Genomic DNA, 23,222 nt, shown 5'->3' with positions numbered 1-23,222 from the left:
TTCGCACTATCCAGCACGTTACCCATGTGCCAGACGATCAGTTTGTATTTGAGACGTGGCTTTGACGCATGTACAATCGTCGCTTATCAACGCAGTAGTAATTTTACTCTTTCATGTCAACACATCCTTTAGATCAATACCTCCCACTCTTGTGGATATGCGTCTGCAAAATAGAGCTCAGATTATCGGCCCCGAGTCACGACCCAAATGTTTATACATTTGAATTTCGAAGAGGAAAATTCGACTGTCATCAGGCAATCTACGATTCTCCGATATCTCGCGATGTATTGAATGGCAGGTCTGATTCAATACAAAGGAACGATTGTCTTCCTTCGATGGGTCTGGCTAGGGGAGACTACTCTCAATGGGCCCTCCAGTAATCAATACTTATTCTCCTCCGAGTCGTGTGGCGTGTGTGTGAAGACTCGAAAATTATAGTCGAATGTAGCCTAGCGACCTCTCTCCGTGAAAGCTATGACTCAACAATATCTACACTTGCAAAACGATGATAAATATCATGCCCAATAGTAATATTGATTGGTGCACTTGTCGGTTACTAACTTACGACGCATTCATAGTGATTTCGTACGAATGTCTAGTATATAGCCTAGGCTATGCTCCTTAAGGTCATGCTCGTCACTAGTTCACTTGTGAGTCACTTAATCAATTAGTATCATTTCAACTAGCCTCCTCTCCCCTGTTTGAAGTGTTTTCTTTCCATTGCGAAATTAGTACACATATACTTCTCGTTCAGTGTTCAAACTTCACATTACATGCTCTGAGCTCTCCGCTGATAAATTTGTCTTGATTTCAGAGTCAGTCAATGTAAGTATTGAGACGTAGCATACGAGCAACCTAGGAACATGGCTCATGTACTCACTAGCGGAGTATCGGAGACATCTGAGTGGCGGAGTGAGTATATAGATATAAATATAGCTTGGTACCTACCTGAATAGATTTCTGTGCGCCACGCACTCCCATTTTGTGAACTGCTGCTGTCGCTCAACAGTTTATCGTTGTACTGCTCGGAACCTAAATCAGAACAGCAAGTACTAGTAAGTGGTTGGTTGAATGTGTGCTAGTAACCGATGGTTCCAAATCACACAAGGTAAATCCATTACCATCCCTCATTTTGATTTTTAACATCTTTCGAGTGGAATACAAGGCACTGTCGCGCTCGCCACAGAAGCATCCTCTTCATAACTACACCAACGGACTAGTTGCCAAGCTCTACCGGTGAGAAGGGCTGTGTGACATTGAGCCTGATATACTCAAGAAGGTCTACAAGATTGCGGAAAGCCAGTCAGAGGTGACGGGCCATGTGCCAGAAATGGTCTGGATTCATAAGTTTGAAGAGGCATCCATGGAAAAATCCACAAGGTCGCTAGCAATTGATGATGCTGATGCTGAACGAGGCAGCTGCAGCTTGCACATCAAAGTGTTCAGAAAGCTTCTCCCGATCACGAAGCTGAGTGGGAACGAGTTCCTCAGCCCATGGTGGCAAGTGGTGCTTGGTAACTGTTGTTTCTTCTTGCGCCCTTTACTGTCCATGAATAACTGCGACACTAGGCCATTATGTCCTGTGGAAGAATGACGTCCATCACTGCGAGGTCAGCCCTAACAACCTCATGGTATACAAGAATTCAGATGTTCGATATATTGGCGTGCTCATCGACCATGACTTATCATCGAATCAATGTAAACCCACCGGCAGCGAACGCACAGGGACACTACCATTCATGGCAATTGACCGTCTCGAATGTGAAGCCTTCGAAGGCAAGGTTGAACACTTGTACCGACACGACGCTGAATCGTTGATCTGGGTCCTCGTCTGGGTCTGTCTTCAGTATAATGAGGGCAAGCTCCTGAGCAAAGGCAGACCACTCGATGATTGGCTGAAAGTGGACGTTAATAGATGCAGTAATATAGTGGCCTGTAGCGTGATACAGTGGTCACAGGGCATGAATTTTTATTTCAAAAGAAAACTGGTATGGACAAGGTAGTAATACTACATAGAGCTAATATTACTATGCCACTGCATTGGACTCGGAGATAGTATAGTAAAAATCCTTATCGATGTACTTGTTAAGCAAAAATGATTGAGTGAACTTAGAGCTGTTTTGTGGCGTCAGACGAGTGTCAGCGTGAGGACCAAAGTGGGGAATTATGTGAGCAAAGGAACAAAGTTGATCTAGGGGAAGGATGTCGCTGAAAGGCATTGCTCCTGCACGCATAGCACGTTTTAGAACATGCATCTGCGTAGTGCGGTCCAACACCATTCTGCGCTGCTGATGTACCATGTCGAGACATTGGACATAAGTAAGGAAACGTCCAGCCCACGGGAGAGTTCTGCCTGGTGGTGAGACTGGTAACATTATGAAGTGAACCTCAACAACAATGTGTCCTAGATTTGTACCTCCGAGTCAGTACAAATAACACTGAAGAACACATCAAGTTACCTTTAAGCCCGCTAGCAGGCCATTGTTCTGTGCCATCAACAGTAAATATGGCAGCATCGTAGCGGCCATGCTTCCAATTGGCATCTGGCGGAGACGCATTAACCATCAGAGCAGGAAGGAGGGCTGACCTGCTGTGGTGTGGTGTCTGCTGCACATGTACTTTGAACCAAATATTAAGATGCTGGAATGGAAGATTCATGGTTGGTGACGCTCGATGTTGTCCTGTCAACTTGTGGAGGTTTTGAACAGTCTGACCCTCCCGTTGAATGTAATCGGCGAGTGCTGCTCACAAGTTGGGCAAACAGAACTTCCCAGCGACATCGTCGATAGCTTGGTGTCGTAATGAGGGGTCAAAATTGAGATGTATGGCGGTGGAGCCAATGACGAACATGTGGAGTGGTCTGGGCACTGTGGTGGACAACGAGGCAAGTTGTGCCTTCTTGAAGAAATTTGATACAACACATCCTGTCCCCCACAAATCACTAATGGCAGCCTGGATATCACCTGCTTCATCGGCATTCTCGTCATCATCGATCCCATCATCCGGATCATCTCTATATCCGGCAGTGGCGGTGTGCATCTGGGACTGCGGTTGCTGGGCAATAGACATTGCAAGATGAAAATGTTGACATTTTTCGACGCGATCCAGATATCGACATATCTGGGGATCATAGTTCTGGTTATTTGTAGATTCTGCTGGATCCTTGATGAGGGTTATGTGAGCTCATTCTGTGGTGTCAGCTGACCACTGTATAGGAGAACTGACTTGACAGATACTCGGCACAACACTTTGCATCATTTCGAGCTTTGGAATGTACCAGTTGTCGAGGATGCTTTTGCTCTTGGCACCCCGACGCCCACCATGCATGATAACTTCATGTTTGTGGTCGTGAAACGTCTTGAGAGCATCAAGGATCTTCTGACATTGCTTCTCGTTGATGGTTACTGCTTGAGATAAGTAACGGAAGTCCATTAGCGCACGGACAGCTATGACGACGCCTGGAGGTGCAGCATTTGCGATGACAGCAACAAGGTAATGCTGTCTGTCCCGCTGCGCTCTTCCGGTGACTTGCTTGAGCATTGAGATACCCTGTTTGAAATGTCAGAATGTCACGAGCGGTTGTAAGACAGAGAAATGAAAGTCGAGCTCCTCTGCACCAATGATTTTGATACACCACTGTACATTGTGATCATAGGATTCGTGATGCCAATGGTGCAAGGCCTCCGGGGTCAGAAACAAGTTTGGATCTGTGAATGGCCAGTTGCGCCAGAACGGATCAACAACACCGCTGAGGTGGTTGGGCTCACATGCGGCGAAGAAGGCTTCAACATCTAGAGGGTCGCATATAGATTTGATGTTCTTGAGTTGTGTAAGGGTGGTTTTGGCTGTGCGCGGGGGGTGTTGGAAGGCGTCACCAAATTGCTTATATGAAGCCGTGGTGAGGTGTGAGGTCTTTCCTCGAACACAGGCAAGCATGGCCGCCTCAGGTGTATCCACGATATATGAAGCCAGGGGAGTAAAACAATATCTAAGGTTCCCGACTGGGTCTAACATCATACGTCCAATGCGCGCAGCCTGCTTGAGTGGCTCGAGGATAATTTCAAGACAATGATGGATTAGGCGAGCTTCTAGAACACCTTGCATATGTTTGACTGGATGCAAAAATTCAGCGATGGGAAGCAGGGCTGTGAGAAGAAAAGCGTGTGATGATGCCTTGTTTTGAACTGCCATCTTGATGTTGGCAAGACTGATGAGGAGGGGGTGGGTGACGCATCTGCCGGTCATGTTCGTGATATTGGTCTTATCAGAGGAAAGTATTACACCAAGTAGTGTAGAATCCTCTGGAAGCTTGGACTGCGATAGAGCAATAGAAGTTAGACAAGTATTCACACTAAACACTAAGGCATGAACCTGCATCGTCCAGGCTGCTTTGCCAGTCATCCATTTGCCGTATATCCATACTGTACGCTCCGCCGTGGTATATATGCATTCAGGTATGAGGTCAATATCCTTGGCAAATCTCAGATTATTGAAGAGGGATTCAATACAGTCCAGTGGATCATGCCAATACAGGTGCACAGGTAGTTTTGTTGGATGATTGGTGGAAACAACACAATATTGCCACTTGGGACCAGAGGGTAGAAGCTCAGCATGACCCCGTAGCTCTTTTGCTGTGCGAAAGGAGAGCGGTAAGGCTTTGATCTGTCAAGGACTTGATTTCCAAGCTGATCTGGAGTCAGTGAAGACAAACATACCAGTTCTATCCCTAGGAAGCGATCTATGGCCACCATACTCAGTGCCGAAGACAGTAGAAAATTAGCGAGCTCCCAGTCCTGAAAGGATGTGAATGGATAATACAAGTTATCATTATGATGATGTGTGTATGCATCATCATTGAACCACTCCAGGAAAGTCAGACCCCATGCATGTACCCTTGCAGCACCTTCATATCATGTAAAATGCCCCCCTGCAGCTCCACGACCCAGCGTCTCTCCATCGGGGATTGGAAAATAATTCTCCACATCTGCTTCTTCATCATGGTAGACCATATCATCCCCATCCGAGTTAGGGCCCGGGTTCCATGCTGGTGGCAGATCTAAGTCCATCAAGAAGCCATCAGGACTTTGAGTTCCGAGTCTGCCAGAATGAGCAGAAGACTGAGAGTGTGATGATGATCAATTGGATTTTTCAAGAGATGCACGCCGGTTCAATGAGTTGAGTATTTCTGCTGCAGTTGTGAACTCCACAGTAGTACATTGTCGGCATGATACGAGGGGCTGGCTTAGGTGACGTGTAACACCCAAGGGATCCTTGAACTTCTTTAGACAGTTCGGGCAGTCGGGCATTATGCCAGCTAGTGTCCAAGTCTATCTAGCAACAGCGTGTACCAACACTTCTAATATCACCTGCTCTGTACTTTCCTTTTTAATTTTCATCCCACAAAAAATATACGAGCAGCACGATGAATGAATATAATAGTAGTTGTACGTATAGTACGGTGGATGCAACACGGACAACAGTTGGTAATGAAGATAGTACTAGTACAAGTAAAGTAGTACTAGTCAGGCTAGTACTAGGTGAGATGCGATGAAAAAATGTAATGTCAGTGCGAAACAAAGATCACTCAGGCTCAAAGATCCTACTAGTGGCGAGACAACAACTTAGCACAAACATTCAAGATCAATGATGAATTAGAACTCACCTTGCTCGTCTTCTTCTTCTTCTTCTTCTTCTTCTTCGAGCTGGCATTATTTGTCTCCTCCGAGTCTTTTGAGACCTTCAACTTCTTCGAGTCACGTTCAGTGGAACCACTGGCAAGAGGGGCATCCAGAGTGACGATCTGAGATGACTCGCCGGAGACTTCTGTGCCAGTGTGAGTGGTAGTAGCACTCTTACACTTGTTGTATTTGTAGTTGAACCAATCAACACAACAAAAGTAGGTGGTGTCGCAAACGGCGGAGGACATCTGCATAGCAGCGGCAGACCAGTTGAGCAGTAGTACAGGTTTGGAGTTACAGGCCTTGTCTATCATGCTCTTCTCGAGCCCGAACTCCTCCATAATGGTAATCATCTCGGCCTTGAGGTTCGCAGTGCTCGTGTTGAGTAGGCAATCTACATTCATCATATCTACATCAGGAACGAGAGTCTGTAGGTTTGGATCGTAAGATGTAAAGACATAAAAAGATGGAATGTACCCCTTCGGTGTAGTGCTCAGGATCCCTCCAATCGAATCGAAACTTGCTTGATGCTTCATCCTTCAAGAACACCGTGATTCTGACCGCCTTCAACTTCAACCAATTATGCCCCCTAACAACTACAGGCCCAAACATTGTGCCAGATGTTTTGGACGGAATAAGGCTCTTGAACTTTGCGTGGTTCATCTGCGATCCAGATTTGCGAAGCAACTTCACGACCTCAGTATGCTCTTCGGGGCCTTGGAACGTTCCATCCTCGTCGATCGATACCCTGATTAGCTTCTTGATATCTGAGTTGTTCTTCACCATGTTCCCAAACTTGCACATGATGGATGCGTCACTTTGGCTGAAACCTGCCTCGACAAGCCACTGGATGAAACTTTTATCATTGTCGAACTGATCGACAGAGTGTACGACACCCATGATATCTGGGACTTGCTGCGATGATTCTTCATCAGAGAGCTGATTGTTCATGAAGAATTGCGTGTCGACATACCGGTCATCGTGACTGATCTGTGAAGAGTAGGTGATGAAACATTTTTGAAGCCATGTGATGATCATTTCATGAATGGGGGAGGGGCTCATGATCTCAACTTCTTGAGTGTCTGGAAAGTAGTTGGATCTAGTATGTGTCGGTAGCAATCAGGGCACGATATAAGTGACCAATCTTAGGAACTGACTTACTTCGCTTTGATTTCTATATGTGATTCGCACGTAAACACTAAGACAGCTGCGTATTCCGCTAGTGTGATATGCTGGATGGTCTTGAAGAGTGTTAGAGATACTTGATGAACTCAACTAATATTACTAGTAGCTTACGATCATATTTACTTGAAACTGCTGAAGTTCTTCAAGAATTGTGATACAATGATCTGAAGAATGTGACCGTCAGATCTAATTGAAAAGAGATAGCAAAATAATTCATACCGATATTCAAGCCTTCATCAGCTTGATCATGGTCAAAAGCAAGTGTTTTTAGGAAAGCTGCTTTAAGGTTATCGCCAAGAAGTATTAGCTGATCAGGATCAGGTAGTTCTACAGCTGGGGAAGGCCTGAAAATGTCTCCATGCAATTCTTCAAGTGGTTGTTGACCAAAAATGAAGGACAACTTGGGATTGGTTGAGGGTGTTAAAGGCAGCCAGGCTCCTGACTGGCTTGCTGATTGAGTGACATTAGAGTACAATGAGGGTGTGCTGAGAGGGAGAGACCCATGTCTACTAGCGCTGATAGCCATGACGGGGAGTGTTAAGATGCCAACAAAGGACTATTGGCCTAGGTGGCAGCTTGACACTGGCAGCCAGCTGACATATCTAGTGTGGACATACATTCAATTGCCAAAATCATGCTGCTCCTACTAGTAATAATCCTCTTCAAGTCTGTCTTTTTGCACAATTCTGATACTGAGCTAGCGCAGTTATCGACGCTGTCAGATTCAATATACAACTATGAAGCCCATGAGCTATGGAGACAGCAGCTGGGACTTTTGAGCAAGAGCGGAGTTTAAACCTGAAACACAGCGTGCTCCACAGCAGTATACAGTGGTATACAGAGGCGTGTAGCAGTACACAGTGGACTGCAGCACTCTGTAGCATACTTCATGTCAAATAAATTATCCTCACTGATTGTGCAAGATTCAAATAAGTATATGAGCTGCCACCATCACAGCAGTACACATTACAACTTATTGAAAAGAGACTTGGATTGGAGGCAACAGGGGTTGGCACAGTGTATGTATGCTAGGTACAATTTGACAACAGGACATAGGACAGACAACATTATCAACCTTTGACAGAGGCCTCCGAGTCATAGTTGCAAGTGGGCTCAGGTTCAAGCATCAGAGGATCTTGTGGAGTATGTGAATTGAAGAGATACTGTACAATCAAATTTTGCTTACCTGGCATCGTGGCTGGGTTGGCTACCAGTGGTTGACTCGGAGAACGTTCAACATCCAGATCATTAGTTTGACTTTCAGAGGTGCGGCGACGTTTTCGGGGCTTTGATTCCTCCAATAATGCGATGCCACTCTTGCGGATGGAATGGCGTATATAACCAATACCGATGTTGGCGTTCACGAGCTGTTTCTGAGCTTCGCCTGCTTGGAACCTGTATAGCCTCCCAAGTGCATCATTCTCCTTGATGATGGAGTCTGCAAGCCTTTTTTCTGCAAGACAAACGTCTCGCTGTGCTCTGGAGGCGTCCAAAACAAGTATGGCTCTAGCTTCTCTGAGTTCGGTGGAGTCAGTGGATTCCTAGGCGATATCAGCACTCATAATATAGCATGAACACGAATTGATGCATAATTTACATCACCAGTAGTACTAGCGTCGCTATCATCACAATCCTTGTTTGGCTGGAGGGCGGACAAATGGGCAGCAATGCTGTGGTGCGACTCTGAGATATTTGGCGAGTTCAAGTGTTGCATGAGCCCTCCATCCTTGGAGGGTATGTATTTTGAAAGAGCACCAATAGCCCTAGGAGTTTCAGTTGACCTTGTACATTGTACAGACTTGCCAGTGAGTGGATGTATAACGGGAGTCTGGGGGATGGTATGCTTAGAAATAACACGGACTTTTTCGGCTTGGGAGGGAGAAGCAGGTATCGCAGCATTGAGTGGGCTGGACGACACAGGAATAGCTACAGTTGGTGTCGCTAAGGCTTGGTCGTTAATGGTAGAGGGCATGATGCAATATCAATGTATCTAGTTGAAACAATTCACGGAGTGAATAGACGGGTGTCTACGGGAGTATTATTATGGCATGGTAGGCGGGAACACATAGACTTATGTAACAGTAATACTATGTTGCTTGATTCAATTACAAGTCTACAGTTGCATTTTACCTCATATCATGGGACTTGGTTTAATTGGCGAGTTGACTAGGCCGCCATCTGAGTCTGTCTTTGCCTTTGTTTTCTCCACCAACCATGGGCAGGAAGAAGAGTCTGCGACAAGTGGTGCTATTCGATTCCTCAGCGCACAGCGATAACAACTCGGGGATCATGACTCCACTCAGACTTGTCAAGCCTCAGGTTGACTCACCTTCGGGGCCCCGGCGTACCAAGCGTCCCAACGCTGGAAAGGGTGGAATGGCCTCTCAGTTAAGGAAGGTTGGAGAGGCCGTGATTGATGATCCAGCAAGACGTGCTGGCAAGGGACGACAGTTTGCTATACCTGATGGAGAGCCGAAGAACATCATGGTGCCGTCTCCAGTGAAAAAGAGAACTTGCAGGAAGGGTCAAAAAACAGTAAGTTCTATGACGTGAAGCTACACATTCCCTTATGCTTGATATTCCATAGGCTGTACCAGCAGTTCAGACACCAGATCGATTGGATGGTGCAGGTTCTGCACCTACTCTGCACGTTGGAGTGAACGGTGAACGGTTTGGGTTACAGAATAACCCCATTCCTCCAGGTTACGTCGGTTTGCAGCCTTTGGGATTGGAGCATCCTGTGCATTCAAACTCTCATATTCAACAGGATAGACCATGCTCCCATACCCACGTGGAAGTTGCAACAAGGCCCACTGTCAAGCCGCCTGTCATGCGTGCACCTGCAGTGCAGCCTACCATTCCACGCCAAAAGCCTGTCATGCGTGCACCTGCGGCGCAGCCTACCATCCCACCCCCAAAGCCATCCAACCCACCTGTTTGAAAAAAGTCTTCGGGGGCAGGTGGAGCTCTTGCAGACAGTGCTTCCTCCATCTTTCAACCTGGTTCTATCTCAGAAAATGAAGAAACTGAACATCACAGTGACAAGGATATGTCCGAGGTTTGTGATGAGTTAAACATTGTCAGTGACGACAATTCCCATCCGAGCGATGACAAAATGCGTACATCTCCACCCGTCAAATTCTCACTTGACAGACATGAAGATCATGATGAGGATCAGGATATCGACCACACCCAGCGCCGTCAAGGTCAGGCAGAATGACCCGTCGGCCGCCCTGCCAGTGGGCATGCATCTTGAAAGGACCACGGGCGGAACAGGTGTGAAGATCCTGGTAAATGGAGCCAACCACAAGCTTGCTCCAATGCAATCGCAGAAGTGGTAAGTAATTACCATATTTTATACTCGTCTCAGATTCATCATATCCATCAGCCTAACGTGGATTATGATGTCGTCAAATGGCATCACAAGACTAATGGTTGTGCTCGTTCTCCATCACCGACGTACTTGCATTCAGTACACTATTCTGGCTTCACTGTCAACCAGCCGAAAACCAAGCGCGCTCGCACCAGCAATCTCCAGTGAAACAACAATTGTCAAGCGGCTGGGGACTCAGGTGACATGAAAGTCAATACTGATTCAAAGAGTACACAGGACGGTGCCATTGTTGCAAAACGAAAGACACTTGGTTTCTTCCTGGATCTTTGGGTCAAACTGCTGAATTATACCAAGGCCTGCTTTAGGTTGCATCTTGCCATCGCAGACCCATTACCTGCATGCAAGGAAGCCCTTAGTGACACTGGTATATGCCTGGAACTAATCACGGAATCAATTGTGGCTTGGGAGGCACAAAACCGCCGTCTTGAAGCAGGTATTTATTTCTGACTGGTCTAATAGTAGCGCACCACTAACAATTTTGTCCAGATTTCTATCCCCAGTACGAGTATGACATGGCCACTGTCATAAGTGTCGTTTTCATTCGAGATTCCCCTATCAATACTCAAGTCCGTGCTCTGACAGATTTACAATGATTCCATCAACTTTCACAGTAGGATCAAGCAAATCGCGATTAACGTTGTTCCTGTGGAGTACAAGCTGAGCGGTAGCAAGAGTGAGATCAAACAGAAGGCGAAGGCGTTATTGAAGAGCTCGACATTTTTGTGTGGAGAATGTGACGAGCGTGTATGCACCATCATGACCTTGAAAACCGAGACTAATCTTCTAACAGGATCGTACTTCTAACTTTGCGCACAGCAGCCTCCACTCTGTCTGCCTTCAAGCATTCTATGATGGTGGTTCGAAATCTTTACGACAATTTCCCGAATTTCATCACACCATCCCTTGCAAAGCCCTTCTCCTTGTCGCGACCATTGTAAGTCTATTGAATCAGTATGTACATCGTTGTTTTTGTTATTGACTCATTATATTTCAGGTTCGCAATGTTATTCACGTCTACTCAATGTATGGCCACGTGAACACGAAGCAAATGGCCTTGGGAGATTCTGAAAAGGTGTACAGGAAACTAACGAGTATGCTCAAGCAGGTCACAGATGACGAATATCATTGCGAGAAGCTTGATGACGAGCTCCGATCTTGGGCTGTGGCTGGCATGTATGTTTTCCTTTGTATTTTATAGTGGTATTACTGATCATCGAGACAGGACCGGGGTTGTTGTTGACAGCGAACCTCAAGGCATCAAGAGTGATTCTGACTGGGTGGTTGAACTCAATTGATATAGTATAGTACTAGTCTCATTGATCACATTATTACTACTACTACCATAGTATTACCCTGCTTCAATGCTAATGTTTTCGTGTTGCGCTTATACCGGCTGTGGCATGCAAGAAATTTTCTGAAGCATCTGATGTGCACAATAGTAATACTAGTAGTAGTGTACAACTCAGTGTATTGCTATATAGCTACTAGAGGTGGTTATACAGTACCACACAGTGCCAGTATTAGTCTGCACAGTGCCAGTAATAATAGTCTGCACAGTGCCAGGAATAGTCTGCACAGCGCTATATTTAGTGATCGTGAGATTTTTTGGGTAGCGAAAAATAGTTCATGCACAGCTTGACTCAGATTGGCAGCGCTATGTGTCACTGTAGCTCCACTGCACAAGGGGGGACTTCACTATGATGCTGCAGTCACTGTATGGCACCGTGTTGTACTGTACATCACCTCAAATCACACAAGGGTTTTGCTGATGTGTATTAGTCACTGATCACTTGGCAGTGGTCACCCCAGTGCACCTTTAATATTGTCCTCTGACATGTCTCACTCATGAACCACAAGCAATATGAGCGACCTGAGTGAGACCATCAGCGAACCTGATTCCATCATCAGTTTCAATGAGAACGTGTATCTGTCCATGCAAAACGCTGATATATCCACTGCGACCTATGTGGAGCAGGCTTGACAAATCCTAGACCAGCTAGTGACGAAGCAAAACAGGTGGATCAAAACACCACCACGTGTGAACAATGTAGATGCATCTAGGGTTCTAGACACGATGCTGAGGAACGCTCGCCAAAGCGGTGGTGAAAAATCCAAGTGTTATACCGCCTGTGCTATTTGTGCATGTCCGGAGATCTACGAGCAAGTCAACCTCGCGAGGACTTGGTTCATGTATCTGCTATGGCCATGTAAGTTATAACTTAAGTGTCTGCCATGAATACCAATGTGATTTCCCCTTGGTAGTCACAGCCGGATCTCACCAGCCATCAGACCTGATTTCTGATCAAGCCATGCCCACTATTGACAACACCTATGGCAGCCTCATAAGTGTCAGTCCAGAACGGCGTAGCGGATTTAGGAGCGATGTACGTCCCACTGTCAGAAAGGTGGCTTTCAGCATTAACTCCAACAGCTTAATTGGCAAGATGGTTATAGATGTGTTGTTACTGGTATGTGGGATGGAGAACACAGGCCCGCCAGTAGCGATCAGGCTTGGGTGACCTTGACAGGAGCGCACATCCTGAAATGGGCCGTTGGTGTTTTCACCCTGGAACAAGTAAGGATTTCTCTGCCAGGTCAGCATTAATCCTGACCCTCGAGTTGGATTACTACACAGGCGCATACTGCGGCTGCGACGTGGAATATCATTCGACATTACTCAGGAATATCTGAAGAAACTATTCAAGATATGGAAAGGCTCGTAGATGATCCTTCCAACAGCATGATGCTCGAACCCTATGCCCACACTGTTTTTGATAAGCTAAAAGTATACCTCGAACAGATGGAGGTGAGTCTGCAGGCTTTCGTCCTCACAATGCCTCATATTGATCAGCGCTCCAGCGAGAAGACGAGTACGTAGTCAAGGAAGTTAGCAGCGGGCGGTGGATACATCGCAACATTCTCGATAGAACTATCACCTTCCGGAATCACACTGCCCCTACACGAGACATACCGTTGCCTAACCCTCATTTCATCGCCCTACATGCAGCCATCTCTCGAATTTTGCATATGAGCGGTGCAGCCGAGGTATTTGCACAGATCTTGGACCGATATGATGGAGCAGCAGGAGGCAATGCCATAATTCTGAAAAGCAATGGAAATCCAGTACATCAACTATCTTCGATGATGTCTGCACTGTATATAAGCACCCTGCCGGAGTCCACTGCATAGAGGTTGTAGTATTGTCTGTAATATTGTTGGTGTAAGTTCAATGAACGTACCATTGGACCTAAAAACATGTACGGCATGCGAGATACAAAGATGTAGCCTCGCAAGGATAGTATTGTTGGGCATAGACGAGAAGACACAATGAGTCGTCAATGACTAATGTTCACGTCACGCAATACGAGCATCACCGTGGACAAGTAAGAACACCAACAAATCATAGTCAGCTATTATCAAGCAAACGGTAAAAGGACTTACCAGTGTATAGCAATCAATATATCCTGTAGTATAAAAGACGTAGTAGTTAGAATGAGACACTTCAGTTCTTTCAATGAAGACTGAAGTGTAAGTATTTAGCATTCTTACCTATCATATACACAACACTAATCATTTACTAGTTTACTTTCTAGGTATGTATTATACTTTAGAGTTCTTTCAATAAAGGCTGAAGTTTTACTTTCTAGTTCTCACTCCCAACACGCTCGAACCTTAATAAGTATGTGCTAAGATATGTCTGTATGTTGCGAAAGTTGAGCAGACCAGATCCGATCAAACAAAGAACTTTGCTAGCACAAGCAGTCTGGACTCTGCATGGTCGGGCGTCCGCATGCTTTTTACCTGCTGGTGATTGTTGAGATGATAATGATGCGTCTAGACTTCTTGATGTCCTCCCTTTTCTCCGCAAGCATGGTTGCTTGCATTAAGTCCACTGCTAGTTCCAACCTGATGACTTTGTCTCATCGATCACCCGCGACAAGCAAATGCTACATCTCCAACCTGTCTCGTCCACAAACTGCTTAACCAAATATATAGCCTCACAGGCTATACTGTCATAATGATGCATAAAAACAGGCTAAGTAGCAGATTTTGATGATGCATCAACCATGTTAGTGAGCAGTGGTGCCTGAACCTCATCTGATGATCCCAGTTGGCAAAATGATGCATAGTGATGTATCATTGATGCATCATCATGCCAGGCCTCCCCACATTATCCCCACACCTCACACCTCCGCATTTTTCAGCCACATGGTGTGGGAATTACCCCACAACACCTCAAACACCACCCAATTTGGTATTCCCCACAATTATAATTATTCTTACACCCTCCCCACCTCACTGCAGCTTCACCAGCACACTACAATAGGTCCCTGTTCATATATAGGTAGTAGTTTAGCATATATATGTATAATATAATATAATAGACCGCTTTTTTGTTTATTTGTGTGACAGCTCCCCCTCCAGGCCCTACTACCTTATTTTGAAAGGGGCCTGGAGGGGGAGCTGTCACACAAATAAACAAAAAAGCGGTCTATTATATTATATTATACATATATATGCTAAACTACTACCTATATATGAACAGGGACCTATTGTAGTGTGCTGGTGAAGCTGCAGTGAGGTGGGGAGGGTGTGAGAATAATTATAATTGTGGGGTATACCAAATTGGGTGATGTTTTGGGTGTTGTGGGGTAATTCCCACACCATGTGGCTGAAAAATGCGGAGGTATGGTGTGTGGGAATAGGCCTGACATGAGGGGGTGACCAAAATGAGTGAATTTCCGCTTTTGGAAGCCAAAATTGCGGTCATCACATGACCAAGCTATACACTATACTGTGATGTACCGCCAAATGAATCACAACATTACAAATTGGCTTCGCAATACGCAACAACTTTTCTTATCATTGTCTAAGTAGGTTGGAGACATTAGATGTACTTGTACAGACAATCTCTGTAATTTTTTTTTTTCAAAAATACACCGTTGTTCGCATTGTGTAGCGAAAACAGTGAACAGGTACATTAAGTGGCCAGTACCGCCAAATGAATCACATTGTGGGTGAGGAAAATAGACTCTGTGTGAATCAGAAGTCTAACAAGGGTGCGAGGCTTATACTCGTCCCGAGGGGATTGCTACTGGGTACCGAGTCCTCAAATAAGTGCGAGGAAACAAAGACTAGACTCTGTCTAGCGACCCGAAGGGTTCCGGTCCTTACTAGGACTGGGAACACAAAGATGCGGAGGGTTCCCGACGAGCGGAACTCAGCGCGCGATGAGTGGAACTACGGGGAACTAACGGAACTAATGCAGAGCAAACAGGACAAACGGGGAACAAACGGAACTAATGGGGAACAAATGGAGGGAAAAGAAACTATGAGCCTGCAGGAGGATGATTGGGCAAAGTCAGACCAGGCTTGTGTCTGGTACTTGCTCCAAGTCGTCGGATCCGATGTCAGGCGTTTCGAGCGGAACTCACGGGGGCGGGAACGATGCAATGTGATCAGGAATAGATTCGGGAAGATATCTTAAACAGTGAGTGGAGTACTGGGAAGTACTCTGTAAGTGGAAGTGGAGTCAAGTCTATCAGAAGGTAAAAAACTAAGATCCCATCTATTGCTACCTATATAGGAAGGGGTTCCGAAATGCGATATGCTACAACCGGGTGAGGCTGTGAGATAAGGAATTGGTCCCGAGTAGTGGAAGGATCCATATAAGTACCGTAACACATGGGAAATGAGATAGGAACATGTTAGTGACACAGGGAACATAGCTAGTACTCACCAGCGAGGATGGAAGGACATGGACAGGACGGAGGAGGATGTTCCGAAGGCTGAAGGAATATAATGCGTGTGGTACGCGATTGTTCCGCTGGGTTCCGCTGGGTTCCGCTTGGTTCCGTGTAGCGGACGGGTCGGGGAAGATGCGGATGGGTAGCGGAACGCGCGGGAAAAAGGTGGGAAGGCATGGGAAATATGCGGGATACAGGCCTACAGTGGGGATGTTCCCCACAACGTGTATGCTTACTACAAATCAGACATTGAACCTTACCAAACACTACACTTTGGATCTTACAGTTGCCGAGTCACACATACATTCCAACCATTTCACTCACCAGAGTTGCTACACTTCATGAATTTCGATAAATCTCAATGTAATAGATACCTAGAAGGTACTCCTATATATTCCAGCTATCTTTGAAAAGTTTTCGAATGTCAATGCTGCACCCTTCGAGGCATAATTTTCAAATTGCCCAAAATGGGGTGTGTCATCGGTGGTAATTGAGACATCATAATTTTTTCTCATTCAATGTCAGTCAAAATTTGTGCAGGTGATAATGCATGTATGCAGGAGTATATAATAGTGCTTTGCTAGTCATAAGGTTGTGTTGTGTTGGTGTTATGCATGAAGTGATTCATTTGATGGTACTGATTCATATGGCGGTACATCACAGTAGGTCTGCTACTTAGCATGTTCTAATGCATCAAAAATCAGGCTAAGAAGCATAGATGATGCATCACCTGTGACTTGTAGTTAGCAGGCTTGATGCATCATAGCTACAGGGACTGGTGAGCCTCAACCCCAGGACATGACTGCCAAGCGGTGAGTGTCAATTTTTCATTCGACACCGCAGCTCGTCCAGCATCAGGAAAAAACAGTACACCTAACACTTTCCTTCAAGGGTGATACCAGACGGTCCTTTGAAATACACACACGTCCGAGCCACCTCTATGAAGCGGAAAAATTCTAAGCTCATTCCCTCTGTCCACATCGACACATCCTCTCGCTTTCTCCCAACACACATGCAACATTTTCATCCTCCTAGGATCCAACCTTGATGTCGTGAAGACTGCATCAAAGACACACAAACCCGATGACATCGTGACGATTCGCTTTCCGGTTCGCACATGTGATTTTGAATGCTTGGGGGACACTCATCATCAAAGGAGAAGAAGGCACAGAAAGCATGTGTGAGGTTGTAGCTCTATCCTTGCACAACGGACTGGGTGGGCGCCCCTGTGTCTGCATATATTTCAGATAAATTAATGCAGAATACTATATTATCATCCTGAAGTTCTTATTCATACTTAGGCGCATTTCTGGCATGAACTAGTCAATATTGAGGGCAGGATATTACGCGACGTTAACATGATGTTAGATCTCCGCACTAGCCAAGAAGTCATCTGTCCAACGCATCCCTGTGAAAAGTATCACAGGGATACGACGGGGGACTCTCCAGCAGCAGCAGCACTGCCGCCCGTATGATTGGCCATTTAGGCAAAATGGTCTCGTCAAGATTGTCAATGTCGGGGGTTCCAAATGGAACTAACCTACGATGAGGCAGACTCTGATCAATCTGTAAGCTCTTGCTAAGAACAATATCAATAACAGTACTCACAAGTCGAGCTACATCGTCATTATAAGCTAATATCACAATGATCTTGTCAAGATTGCCGATGCCGACGATTTTTCATGATTGTCGGTGTGTCGGACATTTTCGGCAACCTGTAAGGATTGATGAGGACAGTATTGACAACATATCTCATATACTCATCAATCGAGCTGCCTCGTCATCGTATGGCTGGCATAAACTAGTCAATGGAAGTGAGATATCTTACCTGACATTGATAGTGCCAGATCTCCGTGGTAGCCGGAAAGGTCATCTCGTGAACGCATCCCTTTGAGAAATGGATCACGGCAATGAGATAGATGGAAAACTCTCCACCAGCAGGAGCACTGGCGTCCATGAGCGTGGACATCTACAATGGTCTCATCAAGATAGTTGGTGTGTCGGAGGTTTAAAATGGACCTAACCTACGATGAGGCAAGGTCTGATCGTACTGTTTTCAACTACTTGCCAGCATATAAGAACAGTATAACAACGTGTTTCATGTACTCACGAGTCGAGCTACATCGTCATCATGAGCTAATCAATATAAGCAAGAGCAAGATATCTTACCTGACGATGATGATGTCAGATCTTCGTAGTAACCAAAAAGTGATCTATCGAATGCATCCATGTGATCAACCTGTCCCTAGAACAAGTCACACCAATGGATCTGATCGACGGAGGACTCTCCACCAGCAGGAGCACTGCCGTCCATGTGTGAGTGGCCATTTGCAGTCGTCTTGTCAAGATTGTCGATGTCGATGTTTTTCAGGTTTGTTGGTGCGTCGGACGTTTCAAATCGACCCGACCTACGACAAGGCAGACTTTGATAGTACTGTTTTCGGCAATCTGCAAGTTGTTGCTAAGAACGGTATTGACACCATATCTCACGTACTCACCAGTCACGCCACCTACATCGTATCACTGGCATGAACTAGTTAATATAAGTGAGAGCAGCATAACTTACCTGACATTGATAGTGTCAGATCTCCGTAGTAGCTGGAAATGTCATCTATCGAATGTATCCCTTTGCCGATTGGCAATAGACGGAGGTTTTTGTGTTCTTGTTTTTTGTTTTGTTTTGTCAAATAAAGACAAATAATAACAAAAACAAAACAAAAACCAGTAAGTGCACTGCCGCCCATTGTCGAGATCGATGATTTTTCAGGACTGTTGGTGCATGTCAAAGGTTTCGGCGCCTTTCACGTTTTTCAAAAAAGAAACGAGCTTGGAACGAAAGTCCTCGCTGTCAGATCCATCGAGCTGCTGTTTAGATGTAGAATAACGACATGGTGAGGACATGAGCTCCTGCAGTTAAGGCCACTTACAGAGTCAGAGTTGAGTGTGCAGTAGACGCAGGGATATATATATGAGACGTGTCTATCAAAATGTTGGTTCATAGAAGTACAACTGGCTTGACACCCAAGGTATGGTCACTAACCGATTTGCACAAGTCAAATCGCCGGCATGGCAGTTTTTTGACGCCCGTTGTGCTTGAAGCCGTTTTTTCTCCTAGGAAAAACTAGCTGATCACGTAAATGTGGCAATGTGATTGTCTCTACCTACCAAAAAATAGAAGAAAAAGCCGTACCTCGCCATCGTATGACTGGATTTCCCAGGTGTTCAATGTCTGGCGTTAGATCATCGTAGTAATTGAACTATACTGTTCGCTGTGACCTGCCTGAGACGCAGCGCAGGTAAGTTGAGTTACTTATCGCAGCATTGATCAATATTCACAGGTCAGGTTACTGGTCTAAGCAGGCCGTTTTATGTTGTTTCCAAAGCAGCACGCCACTCCTTTGCGAGGGTCTAACTCGCCATCTTGCGGAAACATGCCACTACAAGGAGGCACATCTGCACAAGATGCTTTTCCTCCTTGTGGACACTGTGCAGTGCGGAGCGCCAAAATCGTTTTTGCTGAATGTTCATTGGACGATACGCGTCAAAGACAAACAACAGAGATAATTTGGGTTGTCTGTGGCTTGCGCCCAGACCGAGTCATAGTGAGGAGAGGCGTATGAATGCAATTCACTTACTGATATTGCAATTATGCTTGTTGGAGAAATTACGGGCGACATTGAAACTTGATGGCCATGATGGTAGCGATGCAGATGATCTGCAGATCTGACTCATCCTTCAGTGGTCACAGCTGGTATTGCGCGCTGAAAAAAGGAACGAGATTGCGATTACGCTCGTTGGAGAAATCATGGTGGGCGGAAGACGTCGAGACTTGATGCATGATGGTAGCGATGGAAATTTGACTTCTCTTGTCTATCTGACAGCTGGTTTCGAGCCTTGAACAAAAAAACAAGCTGGTCGGAGTAGTAATCATGGTGGGTAATGTCGAAAAAAGTCGATGGTGGCGGTGGCGGTCATGATTTGAACCATGACTGTGGCTCTTCTGCCAGATCAACGAAGTGTCAAGTATCAATTGTGGCCTAGAAATGAGCTGGTTTTGCGCATCGAACAAATTAGAAGGAGCTCATCGGAGTAGTAATCACTGTGGGCGACATCCACAAAAGTTGATGGTGGTGGCGGTGATCATGATTTGAACTGTGACTGTGGCTCTCGCTTATCCGCATTCTGCATCAATGATTAGTTCCAAGTATCGATTGTGGCCTAGAAATGCCTGAACAATAGGTTGATTCTGGCTTAAAAGCAAGCTTCAATCTGCACTTTCTTGTATTCAACGAGTTCACTTTTCTTTCCTAACAGTAGCATGGCCAATACTGCTGGTACCACAGTTGCACCAAAGACGCCCACTCACGGCGTCAACGCTGCCCCCACACTCAAGTCCACCCCAAATGCAGTTGGTTCTGCTGTTATCAGCGAACACATCAGTACTGTAGGCGTCCAGTACGTTGAATTTTGCTCTGGCCAATCGCACATGGACATTGACCTTCATGAATGCCTGCAGGATCTCGGATCTCCGCCCGTGGAACTCGCGAGATGTCGAGAACTTCAGGCAATGCGGCGCCGATGCAATGCTACAGGAGCTCCTAGATGGCTGCCAAGATACTTCTGTTCCTCCCATTGAGAAGTCGAAACTATTGAAAGATTCCCTCAACGCCGTTGTGAACCTCTGCAACAATGAGAAGATCAAAGAGCACGTCAAGGCTTTGTGAGTAGGCATTTCAAATCGTGTAAAAGTATATTAATGCCACCGTCCAGTGCCAAATGCACGACAGAACCAGCTTCTTACCCTCATTTTGTCAAAGCTGCCAATGCTGCGCTCCTTGAACTGCACAGCTTGAATGTGTCCGGACTGACGGCTCCGCGCAACAACGATACCGACATCCTATTTCATCATAACGACTACCCTATAAACCAAATGCATCAGGATCAAAAGGCGCAACGCAAACCTGATGTTGTTGTCGTCTCTTGCAACACCACTAAGGGCCTGTGGAAAGTTGAAGAGGTTAATAATGAAAAGTGTAAGGATGGCAGGGCCAAGAGCAGAAAGGCCAATGATGCAAAGGGAAATGGTAAGGATGGTAGGGGTAAGGATGCGACAGCTAAGGATGAGAGTAGTAAGAAGCGCCGGAGCCTTTACATGGAAACGGCGGCGCAGAAGCCCAACAGCCACTTCCAATGGTGCGATGTTCATTCGACATTCGAGTTCAAACGCAAGAAGGGTGCTCTGACTGCTCCACCTAAAACATACAAGGTGAAGGAATACATTGCCCCCAAACAGCAGTATCTTCCGAAGGACACGGACCCTGTTGAGCCAACAAGTTTGGCATCTAGGCCTGCCGCTGCAGGCTTCAATCAGCCATCCAATCAATGTAAGTCATCCAGAGCATCTACCTGTTGCGTCCTTGCTGACCCGCACGATTCAGCACGACGTGGGTCTGGGCAAGTCCAAAGTAAACAAGAAAAGAAATGTAGTTCCAATCATTTACCCTCCAACGAGCCTGCCAGCAAGCATGCCAAGAGCAACAACGAAACCGGTACCGAAGAGAAGGAGCCAAAAAAGCTTCCTCCTAACGTCCAAAATGGCATGTATGTCGCGGAGATGTTTGCTGCCAATATCGCGAGGCAGCACGTCAGCTCTTGTGTAGTGAACAGTAAGTTGACAGAATACTGCAAACCTCTTGTCGAATTGATTGTCCACACCAGATGACATCATTTACATGTGGTATTTTGATCAACAGGACGCCATCCAATGCGCCGGCATCAACTTTGTTCAGGACCTTCCCCGCTTCCTGGTCTTGCTGCTTGCTATGCAGCGAATGTCTTCCGAGCGATGGGGTTTGAACACGCAATTCAAAGAATCATGCGATATTGTCGTCGGCGGTGTTGACCTCAAATTTTATTTGACGTCTGACCAATGCATAACCCACTTCAGTCTGCGTGGCCGTGCAACCACTGTGTTTCCCGTGGAAAGCAAGGTGTTATCGGAACAACTACAGAAACGGGGAGAGGAACAGGGGCACTGTAACGACATCCCTAGCCACGAATTGGTTGCCAAGCTCTACTGGCCAGAAGAGGAGTGCAAGAGCGAGGCTGAGATACTCAAGAAGGTGTACGAGATTGCAACGAGCGAGCTAGATGTGAAGGGCCACGTCCCGGAGGTAGTTTGGTCCCACAAGTTCGAAGGGACATCCACGGCGAAAATCAGGACAGCGCTAGGACTGGACGATGCTCAACAAGGCAGCCATATCTTGTATATCATCATGTTCAAGAAGCTTATCCCGATCACAAAACTGAGCGGGGACGAGTTCCTCACTGCATGGTGGCAAATAGTGCATTGTAAGTGGTCTTTCATCTTGCGCTCGTTGCTGTCCATTAAGGATTGTGACACCAGGCCATTATGCCCTCTGGAAGAAGGGCATCCATCACTGTGACGTCAGTCCTAGCAATCTTATGGTATACAAGACCTCAGATGGTCGATATATTGGTGTCCTCAACAACTACGACTTGTCATCGATTCAAGGTAGTTCCCAGGGCAACGAGCATACAGGGATAGTGCCATTCATGTCAATCGACCTTCTCAAACCTGACGCCTTGAAAGGCAAGGTCGAGCACCTATACCGACACGATGCTGAATCGTTCATCTGGGTCCTCGTCTGGGTCTGTCTTCGGTATAACAAGGGCAAGCTCCTGACCACAGGCAGACCCCTTGATGAGTGGCTGAAAGTGGATGCTAATGGATGCAGGAAGGAGAAATCTGACTTTCTAGTTAGGTCTCAGAAGGAGCCCTTCCCCCTAACGCCCACGTTGTCGCACCAATCCAACTGGAATACTGCTCTATCTCTTCTAGATTGTCTCGTCCCAAGATGTGCACAGGCTAAAGTTGTGCTGGACAATCAGGCTATATTTGAGACGTGGTTCCAAACGAACCTCTCGTCGTATCTTATTAACTTGTAGTACAGAGTATCAATCTTGCGGAGGTTATGCAAATACATCCTTTCGAGACCCCCATCTGGTACTTAGGCTTCTTAGCACAAGAGAAAAATGTATTCATGCACTTGATTATGTGTCGGACTTATCATCGGCTCAAGATATTGAACGGGTGCGAAGGTACAGTATCATTCATGGCGATGGACCTGCTTGAGGAAGTGTTTGGAGGCAAATTCAAGCCTTTATACGAGCACAATGCTGAATCGCTCGTATGGG

The 23,222-nt window shown here is 46.0% G+C and overlaps 8 protein-coding genes across 8 annotated transcripts; 5 read left to right on the top strand and 3 right to left on the bottom strand.

The window, feature by feature from the left end:
• Nucleotides 1–870: 870 nt before the first annotated feature.
• EDB91DRAFT_1088774 (uncharacterized protein) lies at nucleotides 871–1,594 on the top strand (the record flags this gene model as incomplete). The annotated part of the gene is made up of 3 exons (XM_041316514.1): nucleotides 871–912; nucleotides 957–1,055; nucleotides 1,277–1,594. 3 exons carry the CDS (start codon nucleotides 871–873, stop codon nucleotides 1,592–1,594), a joined length of 459 nt encoding a protein of 152 aa, XP_041168986.1.
• A 433-nt stretch (nucleotides 1,595–2,027) lies between these two features.
• Nucleotides 2,028–7,389, bottom strand: EDB91DRAFT_1088773 (uncharacterized protein; the record flags this gene model as incomplete). The annotated part of the gene is made up of 14 exons (XM_041316513.1): nucleotides 2,028–2,404; nucleotides 2,460–2,587; nucleotides 2,750–3,162; nucleotides 3,226–3,549; nucleotides 3,574–4,314; nucleotides 4,372–4,662; nucleotides 4,716–4,793; nucleotides 4,983–5,097; nucleotides 5,216–5,331; nucleotides 5,663–6,106; nucleotides 6,156–6,777; nucleotides 6,840–6,919; nucleotides 6,975–7,027; nucleotides 7,083–7,389. 14 exons carry the CDS (start codon nucleotides 7,387–7,389, stop codon nucleotides 2,028–2,030), a joined length of 4,089 nt encoding a protein of 1,362 aa, XP_041168985.1.
• Nucleotides 7,390–7,933: 544 nt separating this feature from the next.
• EDB91DRAFT_1256913 (uncharacterized protein) lies at nucleotides 7,934–8,835 on the bottom strand (the record flags this gene model as incomplete). The annotated part of the gene is made up of 3 exons (XM_041324250.1): nucleotides 7,934–7,998; nucleotides 8,050–8,404; nucleotides 8,461–8,835. 3 exons carry the CDS (start codon nucleotides 8,833–8,835, stop codon nucleotides 7,934–7,936), a joined length of 795 nt encoding a protein of 264 aa, XP_041168984.1.
• A 242-nt stretch (nucleotides 8,836–9,077) lies between these two features.
• On the top strand, nucleotides 9,078–9,804 carry EDB91DRAFT_1256912 (uncharacterized protein; the record flags this gene model as incomplete). The annotated part of the gene is made up of 2 exons (XM_041324249.1): nucleotides 9,078–9,398; nucleotides 9,451–9,804. The coding sequence occupies 2 exons, from the start codon at nucleotides 9,078–9,080 to the stop codon at nucleotides 9,802–9,804; spliced, it is 675 nt and encodes a 224-aa protein (XP_041168983.1).
• Nucleotides 9,805–10,018: 214 nt separating this feature from the next.
• EDB91DRAFT_1256911 (uncharacterized protein) lies at nucleotides 10,019–11,552 on the top strand (the record flags this gene model as incomplete). Its single annotated transcript, XM_041324248.1, has 8 exons — nucleotides 10,019–10,200; nucleotides 10,252–10,435; nucleotides 10,474–10,690; nucleotides 10,744–10,823; nucleotides 10,879–11,001; nucleotides 11,048–11,191; nucleotides 11,252–11,430; nucleotides 11,480–11,552. The coding sequence occupies 8 exons, from the start codon at nucleotides 10,019–10,021 to the stop codon at nucleotides 11,550–11,552; spliced, it is 1,182 nt and encodes a 393-aa protein (XP_041168982.1).
• A 764-nt stretch (nucleotides 11,553–12,316) lies between these two features.
• EDB91DRAFT_1280582 (uncharacterized protein) lies at nucleotides 12,317–13,446 on the top strand (the record flags this gene model as incomplete). The annotated part of the gene is made up of 5 exons (XM_041324726.1): nucleotides 12,317–12,464; nucleotides 12,520–12,641; nucleotides 12,689–12,832; nucleotides 12,893–13,063; nucleotides 13,117–13,446. Exons 1-5 carry the CDS (start codon nucleotides 12,332–12,334, stop codon nucleotides 13,444–13,446), a joined length of 900 nt encoding a protein of 299 aa, XP_041168981.1. The 5' UTR covers nucleotides 12,317–12,331.
• Nucleotides 13,447–17,644: 4,198 nt separating this feature from the next.
• Nucleotides 17,645–18,748, bottom strand: EDB91DRAFT_1088769 (uncharacterized protein; the record flags this gene model as incomplete). The annotated part of the gene is made up of 8 exons (XM_041316512.1): nucleotides 17,645–17,719; nucleotides 17,833–17,973; nucleotides 18,115–18,140; nucleotides 18,174–18,249; nucleotides 18,283–18,412; nucleotides 18,499–18,514; nucleotides 18,571–18,666; nucleotides 18,727–18,748. The coding sequence occupies 8 exons, from the start codon at nucleotides 18,746–18,748 to the stop codon at nucleotides 17,645–17,647; spliced, it is 582 nt and encodes a 193-aa protein (XP_041168980.1).
• A 1,478-nt stretch (nucleotides 18,749–20,226) lies between these two features.
• EDB91DRAFT_1280577 (uncharacterized protein) lies at nucleotides 20,227–22,897 on the top strand (the record flags this gene model as incomplete). The annotated part of the gene is made up of 7 exons (XM_041324725.1): nucleotides 20,227–20,459; nucleotides 20,521–20,724; nucleotides 20,775–21,388; nucleotides 21,443–21,670; nucleotides 21,723–22,355; nucleotides 22,411–22,742; nucleotides 22,790–22,897. Exons 1-7 carry the CDS (start codon nucleotides 20,323–20,325, stop codon nucleotides 22,895–22,897), a joined length of 2,256 nt encoding a protein of 751 aa, XP_041168979.1. The 5' UTR covers nucleotides 20,227–20,322.
• Nucleotides 22,898–23,222: the final 325 nt, after the last annotated feature.

This window comes from Suillus paluster (assembly GCF_016628075.1).
Source record: "Suillus paluster strain FC165 chromosome Unknown EDB91scaffold_229, whole genome shotgun sequence".
In the NCBI taxonomy this organism is placed as follows: Eukaryota; Fungi; Basidiomycota; class Agaricomycetes; order Boletales; family Suillaceae; genus Suillus; species Suillus paluster.
The sequence above is the reverse complement of the archived record's forward strand: the minus strand, read 5'-3'. Positions and strand labels throughout refer to the sequence as shown.